The sequence below is a fragment of the Neoarius graeffei genome, chromosome 4, assembly GCF_027579695.1.
Source record: "Neoarius graeffei isolate fNeoGra1 chromosome 4, fNeoGra1.pri, whole genome shotgun sequence".
NCBI classification, from domain to species: Eukaryota; Metazoa; Chordata; class Actinopteri; order Siluriformes; family Ariidae; genus Neoarius; species Neoarius graeffei.
Genome location: NC_083572.1, coordinates 115,298,917 through 115,326,861, shown reverse-complemented (window position 1 = coordinate 115,326,861; position 27,945 = coordinate 115,298,917). Strand labels below are relative to the sequence as shown.

At 41.7% G+C, this 27,945-nt stretch overlaps 1 protein-coding gene across 1 annotated transcript in view; it reads left to right on the top strand.

Annotated features, from left to right (window-relative positions):
• The window catches only part of LOC132884672 (zinc finger protein 585A-like), a 73,154-nt gene that overhangs the window by 37,940 nt on the left and 7,269 nt on the right, over positions 1–27,945 (top strand). The window contains exon 5 of the mRNA XM_060918508.1: positions 22,023–22,103. Coding sequence (XP_060774491.1) covers positions 22,023–22,103 — 81 coding nt within the window. The remainder of the gene's footprint in view (positions 1–22,022; positions 22,104–27,945) is intronic.

Below are 27,945 nucleotides of genomic sequence, written 5' to 3'. Positions count from 1 at the left end.
AAGCCCTTCGTCAGTGAGTAGCAATCCTCAGACTGGCTCTTCTTTACTTAAGACCATAAGGATTGGGCCATAGAGGACTAGAGTAAGGTCATCATCTCAGAGTCCAATTTTCAGCTTTCCCCATCACCTGGAAGTCTAATTGTTAGATGGCGATCTGGAGAGGCTTACAAGCCACAGTATCTTGCAGCCATTGTGAAATTAGGTGGATGATTGATGATCTGGGGTGCTTCAGCAAGGCTGGAATGGGGCAGAGTTTTGTTTGTGAAGGACACATGAATCAAGCCATGTATAAGGTTATCCTGGATGAAAGCTTGCTTCCTTCTGCTCTGACAATGGTTGCTAACTCTGAGGATTGGGTTGTCCAGCAGGACAATGCTCCATACCACACAGCCAGGTCAATCAAGGTGTGGATGGAGGACCACAAGATCAAGACCCTGTCATGGCCAGCCCATAAGTGAAAACTGCTCTGTGGATGACCATGTACTTCATCACTGGATTTTCTCTAATTCTCAAAACGGTAGGTTTTCTCCAGGGACTCATGAACAGTTCCTATCTACATTAACAGCGTATGAGGTGGCCATGGTATGAGACTCTTCAGGGACTCCAGGACAAGAATCCCCAGTCCCAAACCGAAAAGGGTGTCCCTGGTTTTTGTTTAATAAGGAGACCTTCTGTCTAGAATTTTTGCCCAGCATTGTCACCCAGTTTTGTGGGGTTCCACAAAATGAAGCCTGCAAGGCATTCCCTGATGTCCAGTACACACCCAATGGTGGTATTTTCACTGAATGGAATCCTATGATCCTCAGCTCAACTGTTCACTTGCCACAGAGGAAAGATTTTGGGAGTTCTTTTGTCTAACTAGAGGCTGGCCCACTGGGTGATGGACATCACCATAGTCTATATGTACAACCCCAATTCCAAAAATGTTGGGACACCATGTAAAACATAAATAAAAACAGAATGTGCCAATATGCAAATCATGGAAACCCTATATTTCATTGAAAATAGTACAAAGGCAACATATCAAATGTTGAAACTAAGAAATGTTATTGTTTTTTGAAAAATATATGCTCATTTTGAATTTGATGTCAGCAACGCGTTTCAGAAAAGTTGGGACAGGGGCAACAAAAGACTGTAAAAGTTGTGTAATGCTAAAAATAATTTGGTTAATTGGCAACAGGTCAGTAACGTGACTGTGTATAAAAAGAGCATCCCAGAGAGGCGGGGAGTCTCAGAAGTAAAGATGGGGCGGGGTTCACTGCTCTGTGAAAGACTGTGTGGGCAAACAGTGCAACAATTTAAGAATAACGTTCCTCAGTGTAAAATTGCAAAGAATTTGGGGATCACATCATCTGTGGTCCATAATATCATTAAAAGATTCAGGGAATCTGGAGAAATCTCTGTCTGCGAGAGACAAGGCTGAAAACTGACATTGGATGCCTGTAATCTTCAGGCCCTCAGGAGACACTGCATTAAAAGCAGACACGTGTCTGTAGTGGAAATCACTGTATGGGCTCAGGAACACTTCAGAAAACCCTCGTCTGTGAAAACACTTCATAACTGCATCCACAAATGCAAGTTAAAACCAGATATAAACAATATCCAGAAACCCCGCCCCTTCTCTGGACCCGAGCTCTTTTACGATGGACTGAGGCGAAGTGGAAAACTGTCCCGAGGTCTGACGAATCAAAAGTAGAAATTCTTTTTAGAACTCATGGACCCCACTTCCTCCAGTTTAAAGAGGAGAGGGACCATCCGGCTTATCAGTGCACAGCTCAAAATCATTCAGCATCTGTGATGGTATGAGGGGGCATTAGTGCACATGACATGGGTAGCTTGTACATCTGGGAAGGCCTCATTAATCAGTCCCCCCAGGATTCCGCGGGCCTTTTTTGTGATTGTTGCGGGCTAAAATGTCTGATGTTGCGGGGGTTTTCCAAAAATTGTGATGAAAGTTGCGGTGTTTTTTAGGTTTTTGTTGCGATTACATTGCGGGAGGAAGTGAAAGTTGCGAGAAATTGTTGCGATTTTCTCTTTTTGTGATTAAAATTGAGTGATATGTTAAATATTAAGTTATTACTGAAAACTATTGATTAAAAAAACAAAGACACTGAGAAATGGTCCTATAAACATCTTTACCAATATAAAAGATTACCAGGACTACAAAAATGCAGAAAAATAGGCTTTACTTATCCAAATGCTCCTGTCGGTTCAAAAGTTAAAGTGCAGAGAACCTCACAGCACAACATGAAGTTCCCTTAAAATATAATATAAATGCCTCAGCTTTCATGTAAGAAAAAAAACTATTAATACTAGTACTGTGTGCAGGCAGTCTCTCCTGAAGACTAAATTAAACAATAATTATAAACTAATAAAATAAATGGCTCAGGCTTCATAGAAGGAAAAAAACAATTTGAACAGAATCTCACAGTATGATGCTGAAGCTGCCTAAACAATGGAAAATAAAATACCATTTTGGCAAAAATGTTGGCATCCATTAATTTCTTCTATTAAGTTAAAAAAAAAAGTGCACACAGTGCTTCACTGTAAACATAACACACTTTCAGTAACACTATAGAGAATTGAAGCCTACAGTGGTGCTTGAAAGTTTGTGAACCCTTTAGAATTTTCTATATTTCTGCATAAATATGACCTAAAACATCAGATTTTTACACAAGTCCTAAAAGTAGATAAAGAGAACCCAGTTAAACAAATGAGACAAAAATATTATACTTGGTCATTTATTTATTGAGGAAAATGATCCAACATTACATATCTGTGAGTGGCAAAAGTATGTGAACCTCTAGGATTAGCAGTTAAAATTAGAAGGTGAAATTAGAGTCAGGTGTTGTCAATCAATGGGATGACAATCAGGTGTGAGTGGGCACCCTGTTTTATTTAAAGAACAGGGATCTATCAAAGTCTGATCTTCACAACACATGTTTGTGGAAGTGTATTATCGTCAAGTATCGACAAGTGTAGTTTGTCTGTCACTTCAAGACGACGCCAATGATTGGTCAAATTTGCGGGAAAGTTGCGGTGATTGGATATAATTGCAACACCGCCCTGAATTTGCGGGGATTGGTTGAATTTGCGTTGAAGTTGCAAATCGCAACATCGCGAAATCCTGGAGGGTCTGATTAATGGTGAATGATATAAACGTTTCAGAGCAACATGCTGCCATCCAGACAAAATCTTTTTCAGGGAAGGCCTTCCTTCTTTCAGCAAGGCAACGCCAAACCTCTTTCTGCGCATATTAAAATTGCATGGCTCTACAGTAAAAGAGTCCGGGTGCTAAACTGGCCTGCCTGCAGTCCAGACCTGTCTCCCATTTAAAACATTTGGCAGATTATGAAGCGTAAAATATGACAAAGGAGACCCCGAACTGTTGAGCAACTGAAATTGTATATCAGGCAAGAATGGAGCAACATTTCTCTTTCAAAACTACAGCAGTTGGTCTCCTCAGTTCCCAAACGTTTACAGAGTGTTGTTAAAAGTAGAGATGATGCAACACCGTGGTAAACACACCCCTGTCCCAACTTTTTTGAAATGCGTTGCTGACATCAAATTCAAAATGAGCAGATATTTTTCAAAAAACAGTAAAATTTATCATTTTCAACCATTTGATATGTTGTCTTTGTACTACTGTCAATGAAATAGGGTTTTCAAGCTTTGCAAATTATCGCATTCTGTTTGTATTTGTTTTACACAGCATCCCAACTTTTTTGGAATTGGGGTTGTACAGTCATGGCCCGAGTGTGAAACAGAATGCTAGTTACGTGTAACTGTGGTGTTCTGAACTTGACAAGGTCTCCTGATATTTAGAACTGATGCCAGCCTGACAAGAAGGTTCCAGTAAGATTATGATATAATGACCAGATGCATGTTGTGATATTATGTTACTACTCTGACTTTGTTGGATGATGGTGATTCTCGGCACCTGTTTTAGTTATCTGGGATTCACAGGACCACAGTTCGGCTCGAATAAAGTTAATTTGCTGTTTAGGTTATCAGCCTGGACTTCTGTATGGAAAGAGACATGTTTCACACCAGGAGTTGTAAAGGGAGGTGATTATCAGTTCAGTGTATCGGCAGAGAAGTGGTCCAGTGAGCTCAAGGTAGGAACACGACCCCAAGATGTTTCACTTCCAGTGTCTGCATAATTTAATACACAGGACATAAAAATCTAAGTCCTTTTAGATGCTACGAGTTACAACATGGCAGCATGTGTATAATGCAAGAGCTCGCTGTCTCCTCAGACACTGCAACTTCATAATCATTTGGTTGTTCTGTGGTCTGGCTGGTCAGTATATTTATTTATTTATTTGCCTTTCTTTTTACGGGCATTTTCAGTCTCCTGGAGCAACTCGTCCCAATGAGGTCAAACATGAATGAATGTTTGAAATTTGCTGCTGGGTTTGTTTGTTTGTTTTTTGTAATTCGTTATAATTGTACACCTTGAAGATAACAGAAACTTTTAACCTTTTGGCTATAAATTTCATTTTCTTGGGAGATATGGCCTTCCAAATTATGAATGTCTGTCTAAAATGATTTTTAAAAGAAGTAAATTTATTATTGTCAATATTAGCCAGATTTCCAAGAAAAAAATGTTGGATATTTTATTAAACTTATGTATTTATGGATATTTTATTCATAATCTTCATAGAAATGGGTTCGGTGTTAACATACTGAGGACCAAAACACAGGTTTCGGAGGGGACACTTTTGGATAGACCGATGTTCTCCATGTTTCAGAAGCTGGTTCAGATATGTTTTGCTCTAAAGTGACGAGCTTAGATGAACTTTGTAAATCAGATACACTTTTATTAAAGATGTGTTTCTTGTAAGCGGAAGTGATAAAGTTGGAGTGGAGATTTTGGATGGATGTGTGTTCAAATGTGCTCTGTGCAGAACAGAACCTGGATATAGCCACTAGTGCATGATTTACTTAAAGGACATATTCTTACCTAATTTCCTGCTAGATATTTTTAGGACAAATGTAATTCTTCTGAAATTATTTCAGTTAGGAAAATGAAGCCTTTTCCAACAGGAAACTTTTGTTCAAAATTTAAGTGGCCTATCTTCAAGAGGAAAAAAACTTTTTAAAGGTACTGAATACATATAAAATATTATTAGACCCAAGTGTTTTACTGGGAAATACGCCACTTGTATTTTTCATCTGAGCTCCATCTGGGACATGGAGAACCAAAACCGTGACTCATATCTCTGTCACTCGTGAGGAAACCGATTGAATTGTTTTGATAAATTTGGGGACTTTGTGAATGTGTTGATTTAATAAAAAGAAAATCACATGTTGGCTTGAAGATATGAAGTTCATCATCTTGTGTTGAAAAACTCGCGTTTTTCATATGAAATACATCACGGATCTGAGTGACATTTTAAATAATATTGGCTGGTGTTGAGTGGCATGTCAGATATATTCCATTCAGCAGGCGTGATATTGAACGAGTCGAAGACGAGTAGCTGAATGGAATATATCTGATGGACCATTTAAAAAAAAAAAAGCCATTATTATAAATACACACTTGATGGAACAATTATAGATTTTACCAAAAGTTAAGAAGAGGGGGGTGACTTACCAGTGTTGAATGCTGATTCTGATCGAATGTAATTCGATGTTCCGTCAATCCAGTGTACAAGTACAAAGTCAAAGTTCTAACAATAAAAATGGTACAAGTCGAAAAAGCCTGAACAGCCCAACTTGTATACAAGTTATGTACAGGTTGACAGTTAAAGTTCAGAGTTACTTTTGATTGTAGTTAACTGTTACATTGCAGTTGTTCAAAAACAAAAGGGCTTTGCTGAGTCAAGTCCACGAGCCTCTGTCATTTTTCCTCACCTCCAAGTAAAACTTTATATTTCTGCTATTGCTCTCTTTTTCCAGTTTTTCGATGTCCGTTGGTATGCTTTTCTCTTGTAAATATACGTGAAGAATATATAATGAAGTTTTAGTAGCCTTTTGGGTGTTCAGTGCGTCTTTAGTTTCAGTTTATTTATTTAGTGCTTAAACCGAGCATTGACTTAACCCCGTGTTCTCTCTCACGCAGCCGACAAAGAAATGATTGTGTGCATGCGCAACAGAAAAGTTTTGTCATGGCATTTTTGCGTGTGACGCCATGTCTTGACAACGTGCAATACTATAAAAATATTGCCTGCTCATTCTCCATTGGGGAGAGTGGCGTAATACATGGAGGGTAAGCGATATAATAATATTGCATGCCATCGATAAACCCGCTAGAAGGGAATGTGTTTTTATTCCATGGAAAAAGTGGCCTGTATGTATAATAATTCCTGATATTTCACTCCCAGTGTTTTTCCTGCTGACTAGATGCGCGTTGTCAAAATGGTGAACCAGTTCAACATTAAAATTCTTTTGATTTACTTGCGTATTTTTTTGTGGCTGTGCCCATATAATATAAAGAACATTACATGGTGGTGTGAAGATATGAAGTTTATCTTCTCATATTGAAAATATCTTAACTTGTTTGTTTCACTCACTCGTGATCTACATTCACTGCTCGAAGATAAACTTCATACGCACAACTGTGTAATATCCTCTATGTCAGGGCTTTTCAAAGTGTGGGGCGCGCCTCCCCTGGGGGGCGCAACGTGAGGAAACATGAACCAGAATAAGTTACTATTGGGCAATTCCATGTAAATGTCAACCTCACCATGCAAAAATAAAGCAACATGTAATACATCAAAACCACTCCCAGAGATCTCACCTAGGCCTGTATTTTACAGATGTGAATAAGCTGAACCAATTTGTAACCAACCTAATATGTCACTGTCAGTCTTTCTTTCTTATAATGTAAAACCCAAGCTAAAATCAACTTTGATCATGTACAATTCTATATTATTGCCACAAGCCACAGAAATGTATGCTAAAATCCACAAAACAGCAAAACAATAGCCATCCTAAATATTATGTAAGAACTTTGATAGTTTTAGCTGATATTTAGAGAGTTTTTCAAAGGGTTATGGTGGTTAAATTGCTGATTTTCTAAACATATGCCATGTCTATTTCAGACGCGTCACATCCATAACGGAATTTCGTCACATCCATAACGCTGACTTTTCCTTCCGAAACTCTGCATGAAATACAAAATATTTTAAACAAAGATTTTTTAATATTCACCTTGGACCCCTCTATCAAATGGATATCTCCATTTCGACATTAGGTTTACAATTTCACAGAGTTTGATAAAAATGTACAGTCACCCAAGAAAAGTGATACTTTTTCTGTCACATCCATAACGCATCTTTTATTGGCATTTTCTGGCATGCCCTAGATGTACTATGGGAATTGTTCTTGTTCTATCACTTCTCCAGTATGGTACAGCCTTAAAATATGCAACACCTGTTTAAATACTGGGAGACAATAAAACATGCACTGGGTCATTTGTTGCCATTTTAAGTTCAAGTGTCACGTCCATAACGCTGGAATTACTCTCTTGCGGACATTTAGCGAACTTCAGCTAGCCTTTACCAGAGACAAAATGGATCGATTTTTAGTACCTAAAGCTACAGTGAGTGAGGAGACAGAGTCTGGGCCAAGCAAAAAACCAGAGCCTCCAGGATTTTGCGATGTTGCGATTTGCAACTTCAACGCAAATTCAACCAATCCCCGCAAATTCAGGTCGGTGTTGCAATTATATCCAATCATCACAACTTTCCCACAAATTTGACCAATCGTTGGCGTCGTCTTGAGGTGACGTCGACAAACTACCTTCCGCCTTACTTCCGTGTATACGTTCAAGAGAAGCAGCATGTGCGAGTCAGTGTTTATACAGGCTTAAATTCTGTTACTGAAAGTGTGTGATGTTTACAGTGAAGGACTGTGCGCACTTTATTTTTTACTTAATACAAGAAATTAATGGATGCCAACATTTTTGCCAAAATGGTATTTTATTTTCCATTGTTTAGGCAGCTTCAGCATCATACTGTGAGATTCTGTTCAAATTGTTTTTTTTTCTTCTATGAAGCCTGAGCCATTTATTTTATTAGTTTATAATTATTGTTTAATTTAGTCTTCAGGAGAGACTGCCTGCACACAGTACTAGTATTAATAGTTTTTTTCTTACATGAAAGCTGAGGCATTTATATTATATTTTAAGGTAACTTCATGTTGTGCTGTGAGGTTCTCTGCACTTTAACTTTAGAACCAACAGGAGCATTTGGATAAGTAAAGCCTGTTTTTCTGCATTTTTGTAGTCCTGGTAATCTTTTATATTGGTAAAGTTGTTTATAGGACCATTTCTCAGTGTCTGTTTTTTTTAATCAATAGTTTTTAAGTAATGACTTAATATTTAACACATCACTCAATTTTAATCACAAAAAGAGAAAATCGCAACAATTTCTCGCAACTTTCGCTTCCTCCCGCAATGTAATCGCAACAAAAACCTAAAAAACACCGCAACTTTCATCGCAAATTTTTGGAAAACCCCCGCAACATCAGACATTTTAGCCCGCAACAATCACAAAAAAGGCCCGCGAAATCCTGGGGGGACTGGAAAAAGAAGGCAGTATGACCACGATTATTTAAAGTTTGGATTTTCATGGACTGGATCTGAAGATGCTCCACTGCCACAGTGTGTTGTCTGCCAAGAGGTGCTAGCTAACGATGCTATGAGATGTTTAAAATGTGAAAAAGAAAAAAATAATGTGTACAACAACCATTTTTTAAAAATACGAATGGAACATTAAGTATAGCAACAACAAAAATTGTGAGGGGGCGCTGTTGTTTATTTGCTCTCTGAGGGTGGGCTGACTCTCCAACACTTTGAAAACCCCTGTACTATGTTATTTATTTATTTATTTATTTATTTCGAACATGTATTAAAAAAATGTATGTAACTATTTGTACATACAAAAGAAAGAATAAATAAAATAAAAGAGCTAAGACATTACAATACACCGCACATTGTTCGAAATATGTATTTATACATATATTTTACATAATGCATAGAAATATTAGTGCGTGAACCCCCATTTCTATCTATCCCCGTTGCTCCAGGAGACTGTGAAAATGCCCTTATTCAGTAAACCTGTACTTTTTAGATGACCACTTGCACACCAGTAGATGATGATGATGATCTGTTTCACTGCCTGCACTGTACTGTGCAATAATGATAAAGTTGTATCTATCCAGCTATCTTTACAAAGATCCAGATCTGATGATAGTAAGGAAAAAGAGGATAAGTGGAGTTTGATAATTACAGTGGAAGTTGTACAAAGAAGACAGAATAAAATATTTTATGTTGGTGGTGAGCAGGTCATAAAATGATGCACATGGACATAGGTTCAAGTAGACTACAGCATAATATGAAGATGGGAACACTTTTGATAAGTGCGTCTCCGTGTGGAAAATATTAGCGCTTTATACAGGACCGATGGAAACCGCACTGGAAACTGATCCAAATCTGCAGCTATCCGAGTCTGTGAGGAGGGTGTGGCCTGTTTCCACTCCCTGCTCAAAGCTTTTTGTAATCGCTCCACTCTGATCATTTTCACCATCTTTACAGAAACACTTGGCAAACTCCATGCTTGTAACAAGTATACCATTCGGTTGAGTTATAGGATGTCGTCATATTTGCCAACTCTACTGAGTCACACAGTAGTCTAGAGATTCTGACAGGTGAATACCACTCACCGCTTTTAGTTCAAAAAACTACCACATTACAAAATTATCAGTGAACACTGTTGGATTTGTGCTTCTGATCTCACTTCAGCTATTTTCGGCACAGAGGTTACAAGTCTACAGTGTCAAGTAGTCATATTAAGTGAAGCCGAGAGCCAATGGAACGGCGCGATAACAATGTAGAATCTAAACTGTACCGCTTGATTGTGCCATTCTCGTTATGGTTCTGGACAATCAGCAATGGGGTCACATGTTACAACAAATTGCACCAGTATCTGTAAAAACCAAACACGCTCTGGTGATCATGAACAATGAAAACTCCTGGGGGATTGCCGGGACAAGGTCAAGGAGACTTGGTCATCGGATCATCCAGCATCGAGGCGAGGTGAGAAGCAGCATTTTGTGAAGCATGTCGGTCCGATTTCGCCATCAATTTTCTTCAAATATGGCACTTGGCATGCAAAAGAATGCACCATTTTACACGATGGTGGGTGGTGTTTTTTTTTTTTTTCCCCCCCACCTGCCCTCCAAAATTTTCTGGGGGACCCCCTAGAAGGGCGCGTCTGTGGCGCGCAATCTGATCTCCCGCTTTTCATTCTCTGGGGGCTGGCACGTATGGGATGTTGGTATGTTGCACTGAAGCGGTGGCAGAGAGTTCTCAGAGTGACAGATCACTGGCATGCCGACTTTCTACAAAGCTCTGCCTTGCTCCAGGCAAAATTACACCACTCTGTTCCCATTCTGTACAGCTCACATACTCTGTTTACCAGGCAGGGAAACGTATTTTATCTGTGTTTCAGCCGATTAAAATTAAACTATTGTAAAATATTTTTTAAGAAATAAACATTTTGTTTTTGTTTCTCTTTCTGTAGATATGAGTAGTGTCCTGTCTTCTCAGGGTGTCGTGTTTCATACGCATCTTGAAGTTGCCTCCACAAGAACACCGAGATCTGACGAGGATAAAGTCAGATGAGATGAAAATGTGAGGACCTGGAGATCTCAAGTCGTCACCAAAGTCCATCTGCCGCTTTCCACAATAACACCTTTCACAGACAAGTGCAAAAAGAAATTCACCAGTGCTTGATGTGTGGGAAAAGCTTCAAGCGAACGAGTCCTCTCAAACCCCACCAGCATATTCACACAGGAGCGAAACCTGATCGCTGCTCAGAGTGTGGGAACACAGCCGAGAAGGAGTACACAACGCCGCTCTCATGAGGAACGAGTTTTATTCTAAACATTTAAGACAAAATCATGCAGATACAGCTCAAGTGCTCCAGTTAATGTTCACATCAAATCAGAATGGGGGAAATGTGTTCTTAATGACTATGTTATAAAATATACTGAAGAAAAAAATGCAGAATAAAATAAATATTAATTGAAAAGATCCAATACTCTTCTATCTTTTAACAATGATAACTCCCTTTGGCACGTGGTGAGATGGATCAGGCTGGTGTCTCAGGTCTTGGGCGACAGTGACTCCATGAAAACATGTCATCTCAAGTTTTATTTGGTCACTGATGAGGAGCTACACACAGGATATTCACTGTAGTCAGAAGCCTGTAATCCGTTCCAGAGCTGTGCTTTCAGATTATGACCAAAATAAAATAAAAAAAGCCCACCACCGGTCATAGAAGTCGAAACAGGTCAGGCTGATCCATCGCTCTGATGTTAGCCGTGCCTCCTGATTGCGCAAACAAAGTGGTGAAGTTTAACAGTAAACCATTTGTATAAGCTTGTTGCTGTTGGGTGTGAGAACTGGCAGTGTGTTCAGATACATATTTGCTTTTACCACATACAGATGGCACACCTTTCCAAGCCACCAAAATACTGTTATGGTTACAGGAAAACACGAGGGATAACTGGTCCAAGAGGCTCCATCTTTGCAGAACCCATTTCATATCCGAGAATTAGCTAGCATCTCGATAAAGGTGGCTTGCTAACTAAGACGTTAAATAGTTATTCTATTTATATTGCTTTAAAAAAATGTATATGGCTTGCCTAAAATCTACATCTCGAACTGAAGATATTCTATAGGCACTGACAGGAGGCTAAACCACAAGGATCACTGGACCTTTGGGTCTGAGGATGAAGATCTCTGTTGTATTTGGAATGAGTAAGAAAGCGTTACCAGACACTAAGTGTTCTTGTCTTTATTACAGTGTTAACCCAGGTATCTGCAAGACCTCATCTTGTTTGTCAGACGTATACTGGACGTATAATTGGGATTCGTTGATGCTGCATTGAAATCAAATACAGGATCATACTTCTGTTAGTCAACATCTTGTTTGCAATACTCATCCAAATTACCTGACGTTTCAAAATAGACCTTTATTAATTTATTAATATAGAGTGATGACTGAGATGAGGCAGTGGACTGATAGCTGCTTGCTATCTGGAGTTACAATACACCAGATAGCAAGTATTATTAAGTCGATCCCTCGACAGCAGCACAATGCACCAAATCCCACAGATACAAATCAGGAGCTTCAGTTAATGTTCACAATGTTCAAACATCAGAACGGGAAACACTGTGATCTCACAGTGTGACTTTCTCTCACTGTGGTCTGGGTGTTGGTTTGATCCAGATGGGCTGGTTTGAGTATTTCAGAAGCTGCTGATCTCCTGGGGTTTTCACACACAACAGTCTCTAGAGTTTACACAGAATGGTGCAGAAAACAAAAAACACTGAGTGAGTGAGCGACAGTTCTGTGGGTGGAAACAAATGCCTTGTTGATAAGAGAGGGTCAGAGGGGAATGGACAGATTGGTTCGAGTGTTTTTGCCAGGAAGGATATAGTAACTCATATAATCACTCTTTACAACCGTGGTGAGCAGAAAAGCATCTCAGCATGCAACAGCAGAAGAACACATTGGGTTCCACTCCTGCAACCAAGAACAGGGGGCTTAGAACCAACAACATGTTCCTATTAAAGTGGCCGATGAGTGTGTATAACCCAGCAATGAAAATTATGTCGTGCTTCTGAGCCTCTTAAGGACTGCATGGACAAAGAAAACAAGGGAGCGATCACAATTCAATCTTCTGGCATGTTTTTGGTCCTGTGTCCTCACTGTGTACTTACAAAATAATAATGGTTGGTTTTCATGTGAAGGACAGTGGTTTAGTTTAGTTTAATTTATTTGTCACATAAAATATAGATTACACATAAAATATAAATTACAACAAAAAAATAAATATATACATGTGTATAGCAAAAATAGGGAAAAAGAAAAAAAATAGATACAAACGTGACAGGAGAAGAAAACAGGGTGTAAGCCCCAATTGACATTCAACCCCCACAGATTACAAAAATATAAAGACTTATGACGCATTTAGGATAGTAAAAAAAAAAAAGGGGAGGGAAAAAAATATATATATATCATACGTTACGGAGGATGGTACAAAGCGAGTTTCTCAAAGAAGTGAACAGATATTTGTCTTTTGAAGGAGATTGGCGTGGGGGAAAATTTTATAGCAGATGGAAGGCTGTTCCATAATTTGACAGTTCTTGGAAAGTAAGAGTTCCGATAGTAGTTTTGCTTGTGATTGAAGAAGAAGCGGAGATCAGCTGGATGGAAGTTTCTGGTGCAATATCTAGATGTAGTTGGAACGAGCAAACTAGCTAAACTATCACTAACAGTACCGTTTTTGATTTTGTAAAGCAAGACAGCGTCACTGATTTCTCGGCGATACTCTAAAGGGAGAAGACTGAGCGACTTAAGGCGATCGGTATAGGACACATCAGGGGGGTAGTTCAGGATAAACTTTGTGGCGCGGCGCTGAATGTTCTCTAAAAGAGCCTTGTGCTTAGCAGTTGAAGGTGACCATATGCTTGAGGCATACTCCAGGCGAGGCCTAACTAAGGTGCAATAAAGCAATTTCCTTGTACTTTGGTCATAGATGTCGTGACAGACCCGCCTCACCAGCCCAAGCATCCTGTTAGCTTTTGCACACATGAGCTCTATATGTGGACCCCAGGACAGATCGTTTGTTACAGTGACTCCGAGGTCTGTTACTTGCGCTGCTGCATCCAAAGTGCGGCCACACAGCTGGTAACAGTGCGGTGGACGCTTTGTCGAACGCTTCTTGGACATATGCATAACCCTACACTTAGATGCGCTGAACTCCATACCGTGGTCAGTCAAACTCCTCTTGTTTCTACTGAATCTACTGAAATCTACTTCTGAAGATTCTCTTCTGTCCCTGTTAGGAACACATCTACATCCACCTGCTGTTTATCTGCAGTTCTGTAATCAGCCGATCCCTCGACAGCAGCAGCACGATGCATCAAATCCCACAGATACAAATCAAGAGCTTCAGTTAATGTTCACAATGTTCAAACATCAGAACGGGAAACACTGTGATCTCACAGTGTGACTTTCTCTCACTGTGGTCTGGGTGCTGGTTTGATCCAGATGGGCTGGTTTGAGTATTTCAGAAGCTGCTGATCTCCTGGGGTTTTCACACACAACAGTCTCTAGAGTTTACACAGAATGGTGCAGAAAACAAAAAACACTGAGTGAGTGAGCGACAGTTCTGTGGGTGGAAACAAACGCCTTGTTGATAAGAGAGGGTCAGAGGGAAATGGACAGGAAGGATATAGTAACTTATAGCAACTCTTTACAACTGTGGTGAGCAGAAAAGCATCTCAGCATGCAACAGCAGAAGAACACATTGGGTTCCACTCCTGCAACCAAGAACAGGGGGCTTAGAACCAACAACACGTTCCTATTAAAGTGGCCGATGAGTGTGTATAACCCAGCAATGAAAATTATGTCGTGCTTCTGAGCTTCTTAAGGACTGCATGGACAAAGAAAACAAGGGAGCGATCACAATTCAATCTTCTGGCATGTTTTTGGTCCTGTGTCCTCACTGTGTACTTACAAAATAATAATGGTTGGTTTTCATGTGAAGGACAGTGGTCAGTCAAACTCCTCTTGTTTCTACTGAATCGACTGAAATCTACTTCTGAAGATTCTCTTCTGTCCCTGTTACTTCCGAACAGCTCATTTTATAATAATAATAATGATGATGATGATGATTAAGTAAGTCGCTGTATTACTGGGACAGATGTGTGTTCACTCAGAATCCTGTCAGAAACTGGGCTCACTTTCGCGAACGAGCCGACTGAGCTCAACAAACAAGAACACTGGGGACATTTTATAGCCACAGCAGCTTTAAAGAAGTCCTGCTACTCAGATCAGTGGGGTGAATTCAGGACCTTTTAGAAGCCTTTATAGTGCACGGGGTCATTGTCCTGCTGGAACAACGGGGGAGATGGTGTTGATTTATTTTTTAGCTTAGTTGAGTTTAATTCCCCTTTCTGCCCTGCTGTGATGAGTGTGGAGCTCCAGTAGGGGTTGAGTTTAATTCCCCTTTCTGCCCTGCTGCGATGAGTGTGGAGCTCCAGTAGGGGTCGAGTTTAATTCCCCTTTCTGCCCTGCTGTGATGAGTGTGGAGCTCCAGTAGGGGTCGAGTTTAATTCCCCTTTCTGCCCTGCTGTGATGAGTGTGGAGCTCCAGTAGGGGTCGAGTTTAATTCCCCTTTCTGCCCTGCTGGGATGAGTGTGGAGCTCCAGTAGGGGTCGAGTTTAATTCCCCTTTCTGCCCTGCTGGGATGAGTGTGGAGCTCCAGTAGGGGTCGAGTTTAATTCCCCTTTCTGCCCTGCTGTGATGAGTGTGGAGCTCCAGTAGGGGTCGCTGTGGGCGTCTCGGTCGCGATCCGCCACACATTGAGAGAAATAGAAGAAGCCGTGCGGCAGTTTTGCTGATTGATGAGCTGAGCTCTCCGACTCTACTAATCATCTTTCCATTAAACTCTTTCTGACAGGGTTTTACCCCCACAGTTCCATCTGATCCGTTGTGGGGGATTTGAGGTGGTTAACTGCGTTCTGCTGGAAACATCAAGGTAAGTTCAACTCGGCTAACAGTGGCTCAGTCCCAAATGGGATTCTACTTCCTATGCTAGTGCACTACACAGGATATAAACTAGTGCCCTTTACACACTCTGTAGCGCACTACACAGGATATAAACTAGTGCCCTTTACACACTCTGTAGCGCACTACACAGGATATAAACTAGTGCCCTTTACACACTCTGTAGCACACTACACAGGATATAAACTAGTGCCCTTTACACGCTCTGTAGCACACTACACAGGATATAAACTAGTGCCCTTTACACACTCTGTAGCACACTACACAGGATATAAACTAGTGCCCTTTACACACTCTGTAGCACACTACACAGGATATAAACTAGTGCCCTTTACACGCTCTGTAGCGCACTACACAGGATATAAACTAGTGCCCTTTACACGCTCTGTAGCGCACTACACAGGATATAAACTAGTGCCCTTTACACACTCTGTAGCACACTACACAGGATATAAACTAGTGCCCTTTACACACTCTGTAGCGCACTACACAGGATATAAACTAGTGCCCTTTACACGCTCTGTAGCGCACTACACAGGATATAAACTAGTGCCCTTTACACGCTCTGTAGCGCACTACACAGGATATAAACTAGTGCCCTTTACACACTCTGTAGCACACTACACAGGATATAAACTAGTGCCCTTTACACACTCTGTAGCGCACTACACAGGATATAAACTAGTGCCCTTTACACGCTCTGTAGCGCACTACACAGGATATAAACTAGTGCCCTTTACACACTCTGTAGCGCACTACACAGGATATAAACTAGTGCCCTTTACACACTCTGTAGCACACTACACAGGATATAAACTAGTGCCCTTTACACACTCTGTAGCACACTACACAGGATATAAACTAGTGCCCTTTACACGCTCTGTAGCGCACTACACAGGATATAAACTAGTGCCCTTTACACGCTCTGTAGCACACTACACAGGATATAAACTAGTGCCCTTTACACGCTCTGTAGCGCACTACACAGGATATAAACTAGTGCCCTTTACACACTCTGTAGCACACTACACAGGATATAAACTAGTGCCCTTTACACACTCTGTAGCGCACTACACGGGATATAAACTAGTGCCCTTTACACACTCTGTAGCGCACTACACGGGATATAAACTAGTGCCCTTTACACACTCTGTAGCGCACTACACAGGATATAAACTAGTGCCCTTTACACACTCTGTAGCGCACTACACAGGATATAAACTAGTGCCCTTTACACACTCTGTAGCACACTACACAGGATATAAACTAGTGCCCTTTACACGCTCTGTAGCGCACTACACAGGATATAAACTAGTGCCCTTTACACACTCTGTAGCACACTACACAGGATATAAACTAGTGCCCTTTACACACTCTGTAGCGCACTACACGGGATATAAACTAGTGCCCTTTACACACTCTGTAGCGCACTACACGGGATATAAACTAGTGCCCTTTACATACTCTGTAGCGCACTACACAGGATATAAACTAGTGCCGTTTACACACTCTGTAGCGCACTACACGGGATATAAACTAGTGCCCTTTACACACTCTGTAGCGCACTACACAGGATATAAACTAGTGCCGTTTACACGCTCTGTAGTGCACTACACAGTAGGGTTGGGCGGTATTACGGTAAGAAGGTATCCCGAGGTATCCAAAAGTACCAACGGTATCGGTCTCATTACCGTCATTTAAAAAAAATATATAATATCTAAATAAATATGGAGTACATGAGGTCATAATATAAAATAATAAATTGAAGATCATCCCGAATAACTGTGTGATCATATTTTCACTAATTCTATCAATTTCCTAAAGAAGTTCTCATCGCGTGCAGGGTTGTTTATGTTGTTACCATGGCAACCCTGCGTGACATTTGGAGTCTGACAGAAAGCTTCGCAAGAGACTGAGACCGGGGGTGTCATGGCTCAGATGGCTAAGGCACCGTACCATAAATCCGGGGACCCGGGTTTCGATTCCGACCCGAGGTTATTTCCCGATCCCGTCTCTCTCTCCCCCGCTCATTTCCTGTCTCTCTCTACTCTCATTTCCTGTCTCTCTATCTAAAAAAAAAAAAAAAGAGACTGAGACCGTGGTTGAAAGATGGCAAGTCAAGATAACGAGTTAGTAGCAAAAAAAAAAATACAACATCGGCAGTGTGGCAGTATTTTGGTTTCAAACCAAACGAAAAATCTAATATGTCCCCTAAGGCACACCATAGCCTGGGGTACTCCACTTCCACGAGATCTCTCCAATGAGTTGTGTTTTGAGTAGGTTACATGAGTAACAACAAGGTAAAATAATATAACGTATGACATTTGGGATGTGGGTAATAAACGTTTGAAATGTCATCTACTGAAGAAACGGAAGAAAACATCGTAGCGTAAACTGTTCGGTTTCTGGTGGGAATTAGCAATGCGCTTGCTATCTTTGTTGGGTGTGTTAAACCGTATGGATTTAAGTGGAATAATTGTAAGGAGTTATGTGATCAAGACAACGTTTTAAGCAAGGTAAGGCCATTTGATTATTAATTTCCCCGCCATGGCATGACGTGGGCCCATATGATTTTGCCTTGTGCAGCTATCACGCATTTGAATTAGGTTCGCCTCATTTGCGCTGAAGAATATGGTTTATCGCGCAGTCTAAACGGACTTGGGTGTTGGTTGATTCTTTTTCTTTTTTTTATTTCCCATGCTTGAAAGGGTATGATCCTGCTCATCGTGTACTTTTTTTTGATGGAGTAGGTGAAATAGTGCTGCAAATGGCGTTTCAACGCAGACGTGTAAACGACAGTTGAATGCTATTTTCAAGATGAAGGAAGAGTTGCGTGATGCTTTGAAATATCTCTTAATCCATTCATCAATGCACAAAATTCGCTTTGCTGCTTTTAAATAGTACATTTGAGGCATAGGCGCACGTTACACAGTAGGCCGAAACAAAATATTATTTTTTTCTCGGTAATACCGTATACCCCGGGAAAACACAGAGACGGTTTAAAGGTATCAAAATTTGGATACCGCCCAACCCTACTACACAGGATATAAACTAGTGTCGTTTACACGCTCTGTAGCGCACTACACACACAATTAGGACTCATTTAGTCAGTAAATTGATGGTGAACGCAGGGGAGTGTGAGTGTTCAGTGGTGTTCTGGTTTGGGTCGCTGGTGTTGATGATAAAGTAGCTGAATAAGTTTAACTTGGCAACATTGGGCTTCATTTCTCAGCCTGGACACGAACAGGTTTAAATATAAATCTTTCTTCCACAATATATTTGGTGTTCATGAACAATCCGGTGATTTCAGGAGAGCGTTGAAGCTCCTGAGTGAGTAAATTCACACAGAAGACTGACTGACTCATCTCAACTTCAACATGATTGACTTTAGATCAGATAATCGGGCACAAATTACTCCACTTTTATCAGTATGGAATATTAATTCAAGTTTAATCACTTTATTTATTTACATTCAGTCTTTAGCAGACACCCTCAGACAGAGAAACTTCTAGAAGAGCTTTGGAGTCTCCGTCATAAGCACATCCTCGTGCCAGTTCACCAGGTCAGGGAGTCCGAGAACCATCCAGAACATTCAGTGAAATCTGGTCATTTTATATCTGATTAGTATTAATGAAAGAATATCAGTTTGAGCACAAAAATGAGCCAAGGCCCTGTTTGGGTTGGATTCGTTTATCTGCAAAATTCTTTTACATGTAAAACTCAGACAGGACTGAAATTATCAGACACCTCCGAGTTTCAACAAAGCATTTCCACCCACAGTGGGTTTTTATTTTTTATTTTTTGGCTGCACCATTCTGTGTAAACTCTAGAGACTGTTGTGTGTGAAAACCCCAGGAGATCAGCAGCTTCTGAAATACTCAAACCAGTCCATCTGGATCAAACCAACACCCAGACCACAGTGAGAGAAAGTCACAGTGTGAGATCAGTGTTTCCCGTTCTGATGTTTGAACATTAACTGAAGCTCTTGATTTTGTATCTGCACGATTGTACTGTTGTCAAGGGAGGAGCTGATTGTGTAACGCTTCAGTCTCACATAGCCAGAATCACTTCACCGGGGACACCAGTAGACAAGTTTAGGCCTTCCAGGGGTCAGCCAGGAAACGTTCCAGGCCCTTCTGTCAGGATACGTGAGGGCTGGGCAGCTACCTTGACAATCAGGAGGGTGTGGCTTCCATCCCTGGAAAGTTTGGCTGTGTTAAATTGCCGTGGGTGAAGCACCGGACGAATTAATTCGTCACAATCATGAAGGCATACACGAGGCTTACGTGAACTGCCAGGTTGTCACAGCATTCTGTCACAACCATCGAATTCGAAATATTCACAGAACAACAGTGTAGAAAGTGAAAAGTTTTCTCAGGGGGCGTGGCTTATTTCATCTTGCTGTAGCTATGCCATACCGCAGCCGTGAAAACCGTGCACACTGCTGTAAGGCCATACATCACTATACATCGCTGTAGGTCACTGCTGTCACCCACTCTATCTTGGGTTTACCGGCGTCTTCCATTGCTCCTGTCACAGCTACCATGGTTTCGTTTGCATGTTTCCTCCACCCAAATTTATGTGACGGATCACCTCCAAAATCTGCCGGAATGGCCACGACAGTTCTTACGACTCCTCTGGCTGTGCGTGTCTTTAGCGTAACTGTATAAACGGACAGGGCAGCACGGTGGTGTAGCGGTTAGCGATGTCACCTCACAGCAAGAAGGTCCGGGTTCGAGCCCCGTGGCCGGCGAGGGCCTTTCTGTGCGGAGTTTGCATGTTCTCCCCGTGTCCGCGTGGGTTTCCTCCGGGTGCTCCGGTTTCCCCCACAGTCCAAAGACATGCAGTTAGGTTGACGTGGGGCGGCCTTGGGCTGAGGTGCCCTTGAGCGAGGTACCGAACCCCTGACTGCTCCCCGGGCGCTCTGGTGTGGCTGCCCACTGCTCGGAGTGTGAGTGTGTGTGTGTGTGTGTGTGTGTGTGTGTGTGTGTGTGTGTGTGTGTGTGCGTGTGTTCACTGCTTCAGATGGGTTAAATGCAGAGGATGAATTTCACTGTGCTTGAAGTGTGCATGTGATGAACAAAGGTTTCTTCTTCAGGTGTTCCTATTAAAGTGGATGATGAGTAAAATAAAGCAAGTGATCCGACACAATCCATAAATGAAGACAAATTCAACAAGTGTTTCCAGGCAAAACAAAACTCTCCCGGTAGCACTTATGATGAATATGAAGGAAGATGTGGTGAATAAATGGGCCCCCTCTGGGTCCGTGCGGCTCCTGATTATAAATAAGAGTTTTCTGATGCCGTGTCCATACAGTAAATACAGCATATATATTTACTCTATGAGGCAGTAGCTACAAAAATGAACAATTTAAAAACCACAGAAGTAAAATATACCAAGTGTCTGTACTTTATATTATTCTACTCTTCCCTCTTACAGTTTTCCAAACTGAACCCTCTGAGCCGAGGCTGACACACACACACGCTGTCGCCACGACCCAAACTCTTATTTCCCGGAAATGGCCCGGCGCTGGAGCTCAGTGGAACGCACTTTCCCTCTGGAATAAGCATAAACACGTCTGAAAGTGATTTCTTTAGTCCATTTATTTCAAATGGTGAACCAAACTGTATACACTCACCGGCCATTTTAATAGGAACCCGTGTATGCGCAGTGCGCGACTGTTACACTCTTACAGCACGATGACGTAGTGGCTCGCACCTCGATATGAGGCGGCAGACGCAACAAAAATGATTTTGACCTTTTTGGTGACCTTGACCGGATGACCCTCAAAATGTTGGAGGTTCTATTTGAGACCAATGTGCATCTGTTCTGAAAGTTTCATGAAGGTTAATCCAGCCGTTTTCCCATAATATCATTAACAAAAGAAAAAAACAAAGAACCCAACCGAAAACAAAACCTCACCCCTTGGTGGACTCCGTCCCGGGCGAGGTAACTAGTTCTTCAGTTAGAATAAGGAGATGCTGCTGTATAAATAGAGGATGGTGTGTGTGTGTGTGTGTGTGTGTGTGTGTGTGTGTGTGTGTGTGTGTGTGTGCGCGCACAGAGAGTTGTAAGCAGCTGACGGAAGCTTTACGACACGTCACTCTTATTAGAGGCAGGATGTTTAAAAGAACAGTCTGATGGTTTTGAGGATGAAAGCTGGCTTATAAATCGGTTCCATTTTCCCGAGTATTGTCTTTTAAACTGATGCAACACTTTTTCTCTCCAGCACATCAGCCACAGCCCTGTTTGGATTGGATTAGTCTGTCAGGGGAATGTCTGCAGAAGAAGAAAATAATTTTTACATGTCCTCATGAAAATTACTGTTGTGTCTCCAGATACGACTAAAATTACTTGACGACCACTGAGGTTTTCTCAGAGGAGGACGGAGAAAACCAGTGACCTGGATGAGGAGAGCCTGTAGAACAGGAAGTTACTCCAAGACCCCACTTAAATGTAATCGCTCCTGGATACAGTCGTGTTCAAAATAATAGCAGTGTGTTTAAAAACGTGAGTAAAGCTCAAAATCCTTATAGTAGTTTTTATTTCCATGCATTGGGAACACTGCACATTATATTCTACATCAAAACATGAAGAAAAATGTATGAATATTTTAATTACTTTACAGAAAATGAAGAAAAATGAACATTGGGCTGTTCAAAAAAATAGCAGTGTCTGCATTTTTCATTACAAACTCCAAATATTTACTGTATAAACTGAAAAAATCTTTAGGATTTATTATTCCTGTGAATCAGTAAACTAATATTTAGTTGTAGAACCACGGTTTCTGAGAACTTCTGGCACCTGTGAACAGGTATTCCAGCCCAGGATGATTTGACAACATTCCACAATCCCTCTGCATTTCTTGGTTTTGCCTCAGAAACAGCATTTTTGATGTCGCCCCACAAGTTTTCTATCGGATTAAGGTCCGGGGATTGGGCTGGCCACTCCATAACTTTCATTTTGTTGGTCTTGAACCCTGATGCTGCTCGCTTACTGGTGTGTTTGGGGTCGTTGTCTTGTTGAAAACCCATTTCAAGGGCATTTCCTCTTCAGCATAAGGCAACATGACCTCCTCAAGTATTCTGATATATGCAAACTGATCCATGATCCCTGGTATGCGATAAATGGGCCCGACACCACAGTAAGAGAAACATCCCCATATCATGATGCTTGCTCCACCATGCTTCACTGTCTTCAGAGTGGACTGTGGCTTGAATTCAGTGTTTGGGGGTCGTCTGAAAAACTCTCTGCGGCTCTTGGACCCAAAAAGAACAATTTTACTTTCATCAGTCCACAAAATGTTTTTCCATTTCTCTTTAGGCCAGTCGATGTGTTCTTTGGCAAACTGTATCCTCTTCAGCACGTCTTTTTTTTAACAGTGGAACTTTGCGGGAGCTTCTTGCCGATAGATTAGCTTCACACAGGCGTCTTCTAATTGTCACAGCACTCACAGGTAACTTCAGACCGTCTCTGATCACCCTGGAGCTGATCATTGGCTGAGTCTTTGCCATTCTGGCTATTCTTCGATCCATTCGAATGGTAGTCTTCTGTTTTCTTCCACGTCTCTCTGGCTTTGCTGTCCATTTTAAAGCACTGGAGATCATTTTAGCTGAGCAGCCCATCATTTTCTGCACTTCTTTACAGTATACGTTTTACCTCTCCAATCAACGTTTTAATCAAAGCACGCTGTTCTTCTGAACAATGTCTGGAACGACCCATGTTTCTCAGGTTTTCAGAGAGAAATGGATGTACAACATGTGCTGGCTTCATCCTTAAATTAGTGCCACCTGACTGACATCTGTTTTTTCACAGAATGAATGATCTCACTAATTAAACTCCACACTGCTATTATTTTGAACACGCCCCTTTCACTTAATGATTCGATTACACAGACTCGGGAGCATGCATATCATGAATGTTGGGTCTGTTGGTTTTCTATGACTCTACTACACCTACTGGTAAATTATTTGCCATGTAGTAATATAATTTCCACCAAAAACAGTGATTGATCTGGTTAGTCGTGTTGGACTGCTATTATTTTGAACACAAGTGTATGTCTCAAGGCACTTCAGGGTTTATTTTGTTTCCCTGTGTGACATGCTCGGTGCCCAAGATCACCTGGGTATACGAGGTGCGATCAAACGGTTCCGAGACTGGTTGCGAACGAAAGGCGTGCAGTATAATCATGCACATGAAGCAGGAGCGAGCAGTAATTTTGGTGAATCACGGCATTGGGACGTGCATTAAACGTGTTTTTGTGACTATGCACATTTGCGATTTTTGTGCAAAGAGCAAACATCAAATTCTGTGTCAAACCTGGGAACTTGGCAAAGGAGACCCTTGATGAAGTTTGACAATGAAGCAGTGTTCCAGGCGAGGTGTGTTTAAGTGGAGTTCATGCTTCGTGAGGGGCAGAAGTCGGGGCGATCCGATGATCCTGACGCACGATGCACTCGATTTCTTGGACGTTTTCAAGGGTTGTGCTCCTGACACATTTCACAGGTCTCCGTTCCTGGTTTCCTGAGTGACCCAGAGTTTGATGCTTGCTCTCTGCTCAGGTTTAAGGTCTGTAGTAAACTGTAACGTTTTCACAGAAACGTAACGCAGGTCCTGTTGACTGCACAACGGCGCATGGTGTACTGACGAACGCAAGTCACTGCTCGCTTCTGCTGCATGTGCACGACAATGCTGCAGTCTGTTCATCAGGAACAGTCTCGGGACTTTTTGATCACACCTCATAGTGTAGATTTTCTTCTGTTTTCATGTCGCAACATGAATCCACACCTAATTTTCTGCCATTTGCGTTTCCATTTTAACCTTTTCTGGTGGTGGGTGTGGGAGGGCTTTTTGAACTGGAATAACCAGAAAATGTATGTAAACCAGTGCACTGTGTAACTGGGTAAGAACTGCAACAGCTTATGGATGCACATATTCTAACTGCCCACTTTAATCCACACAACTGCTCGGCTCTGACGTTCTCAGTGACGCGTACAGCCGGAGCAGCACCGTGTTTAAACTGATGCAGATAAAGCTGAAGATTGAGTTAATGTTCACATCAGAACGGGGGAAAATGTGATCTGTGGCTTTAACTGTGGTGTGGCTGTTGGTGCCAGATGGGCTTTTTCACACTCTCGTTCTGTGTAAACTCTAGAGACTGTTGTGTGTGAAAACCCCAGGAGATCAGCAGTTTCTGAAATACTCAAACCAGTCCATCTGGCTCAAACCAACACCCAGACCACAGTTAAAGTCACAGAGCACGCTTTTTCTTCATTCTGCTGTTTGACGTGAACGTTAACTGAAGCTCTTGATTTTGTATCTGTATGATTTTGTGCTGCTGCTGCGTGATTGTGTCTGGATAAGTGCACGAATGTACAGGCGTTCCTCATCCGGTGGACGGTGAGTGTGTGTTTTGTGGTGATGTACATTTGTTTTTAAAGCAAAATTGGATGATGTTTGAGATTTTGCCGTGCGTGTGAGACAGTCAGTGGTAAATAACAGCATTAAAATGTTATGGTTTTCAGTCCCATGTGGTCTGTCCCACCTGACGATGTCTGAGTGGTGAAAATTTAACACTTTAGATTAGATTAGATTAGATAAAACTTTATTGATCCCTTTGGGAGGGCTCCCTCAGGGAAATTAAAATTCCAGCAGCATCATTACAGATAAACAGAGAATAGAAATAGAGGAAACTTCTAGATAAATTAAGTATTTACATATGAAAACAATAAAATATGGAAAAAGTCCAGCAGGGGAGATATTGCACGTTCTATTGCTTTTTGTCAGGCGAGGCTGCTGCTCCTTCCCGTCCTCCTGTTACCCCGCCGGAGAGGAGCTGTACAGCCTGATGGCGTGACGGACAAAGGAGTTTTTAAGTCTGTTCGTCCTGCGCTTGGGACGGAGCATTCTCCCAGAAAGGTTAAAATCCTGTCTGCTGCTGCAGAAACTCCAAATGCGTCTGATGTTTGTTGCCACGCTGAAAGGCAGGGGCTGGCTTTGCAAAAACACTCGGCGATCTCGGTTTGTGAACAATTGTATTGAGATTCACTCACGGCTCCAGGGCTCCACATTAACTCTTTAATCCACTCGTGCAAGCAGTGTGATTTCTCACTCGTCCTGATCTAAACCTTTTTATTCCTGTGTGTTTACGAGTTAAACGAAAGGAACGTGATGAACAGAGTTTATCTAAAAGCAGGTATAGTGATGATCATTATTCTGCTTTAATGATTTATCATTTTTCAATAAAACTTTAACTGGAACAATAAACAGAAACTCTCCAAAGCCCCATTATGGCGTGTGTGTGTGTGTGTGTGTGTGTGTGTTCTAACCCATTACCTGATGTGCAGTTTTAAGAGTTAGACTCACCCACATTCAAAGCTTCTGGAGGAAATAAAGTTAAATCCTGATTAATCCAGTAAAACCTGAAGTATAAATTAATTTAAAGAAAACGAGTTGGACATGATGAGGGGGACAGAATCACACTGTGAATGAAAACAAACTGAGTTCGGCACTGTCGTAAAATTCCCCCAAGATATTTTACCACATTTGTGATGGTTAATGTGAACCATACAAAAGAAAAATGCACTGAAATGAAGATTCACCACAGAGATTTATTTTATTGAGGTATTTGATCACTATTTCTCAGATTTCGATAAAGTCTAATAATCTGTAATTAAATATTATGCCGTGGTTATTTTTTACAGGAGTTTGCATGTTCTCCCCGTGTCCGCGTGGGTTTCCTCCGGGTGCTCCGGTTTCCCCCACAGTCCAAAGACATGCAGGTTAGGTTAACTGGTGACTCTAAATTGAGCGTAGGTGTGAATGTGAGTGTGAATGGTTGTCTGTGTCTATGTGTCAGCCCTGTGATGACCTGGCGACTTGTCCAGGGTGAACCCCGCCTTTCACCCGTAGTCAGCTGGGATAGGATCCAGCTCACCTGCGACCCTGTAGAAGGATAAAGCGGCTACAGATAATGGATGGATGGGTTATTTTTACTTACACACACACACGCTGTACTCAGCTTCCCTGAAATTTGATAAACAGTAACACGGCTGGATCACTGAGGGGATTGAACTGGTTTTGTTGGAACTTTATTGATGTGACTCGAATAATTAGAATAAAAATGATTTTCAACAGGTATTCAGCTCGTCCCGTCAGACAGGCAGGTGTGGATTTGACTTGTCCGGACCAAACATTTGGTCGTCCTGGACAGTCGGACTACCATTAATGTCAAGCCCTGAGCCGTTAACCCGTGTTGGACTGCGACAGGATCGGAGTGATCACAGAGTACGGGATAACGCCAATGCTCAAAATATCTTTTTAAGAAAAAAAAAAGCCCTCCTCCGTCTGGAGAAAATCCCCCCCACTCCCAGTGTGCACCACTCTCATACCCTGGGGTCGACTAGTAGTGATTGTCAGAGGGGCGAAGTGTTCTGTCGGGTGGGTGGTAGAGGTGGATGTAGATGCAAAAGAGTTTTATCAAGAAAATGACAATCAGGCGAACAGTCTCTAATACGGCAGGCTCAAATCATAAACAGTGAACAAGCAATAGGTCAGGCAAGGCACAAACACGATCAAAAAACTAGGAACAGGAATCAGGAAAACGGTACAAAAGCATAGCTCAGTAAGGCCTCAGCAACGCAACACTCTGCAAACTGAGTCCGTCTTTGGTGTCCTTATATATGCGCACTGATTTGCACCTTAAAGTGCGTATTCTGGACCAATTTCATGTTTTGTTTTGTTTTTTTTATATGAAAGTCTGTCCCTTTACACACTCATCCAGAAGGGTAATTTTGCACAAGGCCATCTGTCTACAGCAGAAAAAAATAAAATAACAAAACGCGTCTGGAAAAATCCCAAGCGAGTCTGGAGCCAGATTGGTGACGTCACCTGCGGAAGCGCCAGCAGGCTGCGCGAGCTTTGCGCGGTTTCAGTGCACAGCCTGTGTAGACCAAGCGCTGCCATTTCTCTCTCATTGTCCGGTCTTTTGGGAAACGATGAGTACTAATCCCATCATGATTGGTGTTGCTACACCCTCCTACGATACATCTGTTAACCATTTTAATAATTACGCGATAACGTTGAAGAAATTTGCAGAAAACCACCAGGTCGTTTTCTCATAAACAAACCAGCGCTGACGTAGGATTCAGAGGGAGGCGTCCCGCACGCGACGTCACGAAAATCAGTGTTTGCTGGGAAATCCACATGCTAAGTTTTTTCAGAGGCGGACCAATTCGCCTCAAACGGCTTGATTTCAACTGAATTTTTCTGGTATTGCACAAGGTAAACAAACTGCACAGAATGCAGAATGTGACAGATATTTGGCCAAAGTTTAATATAAAACAGGAGAATT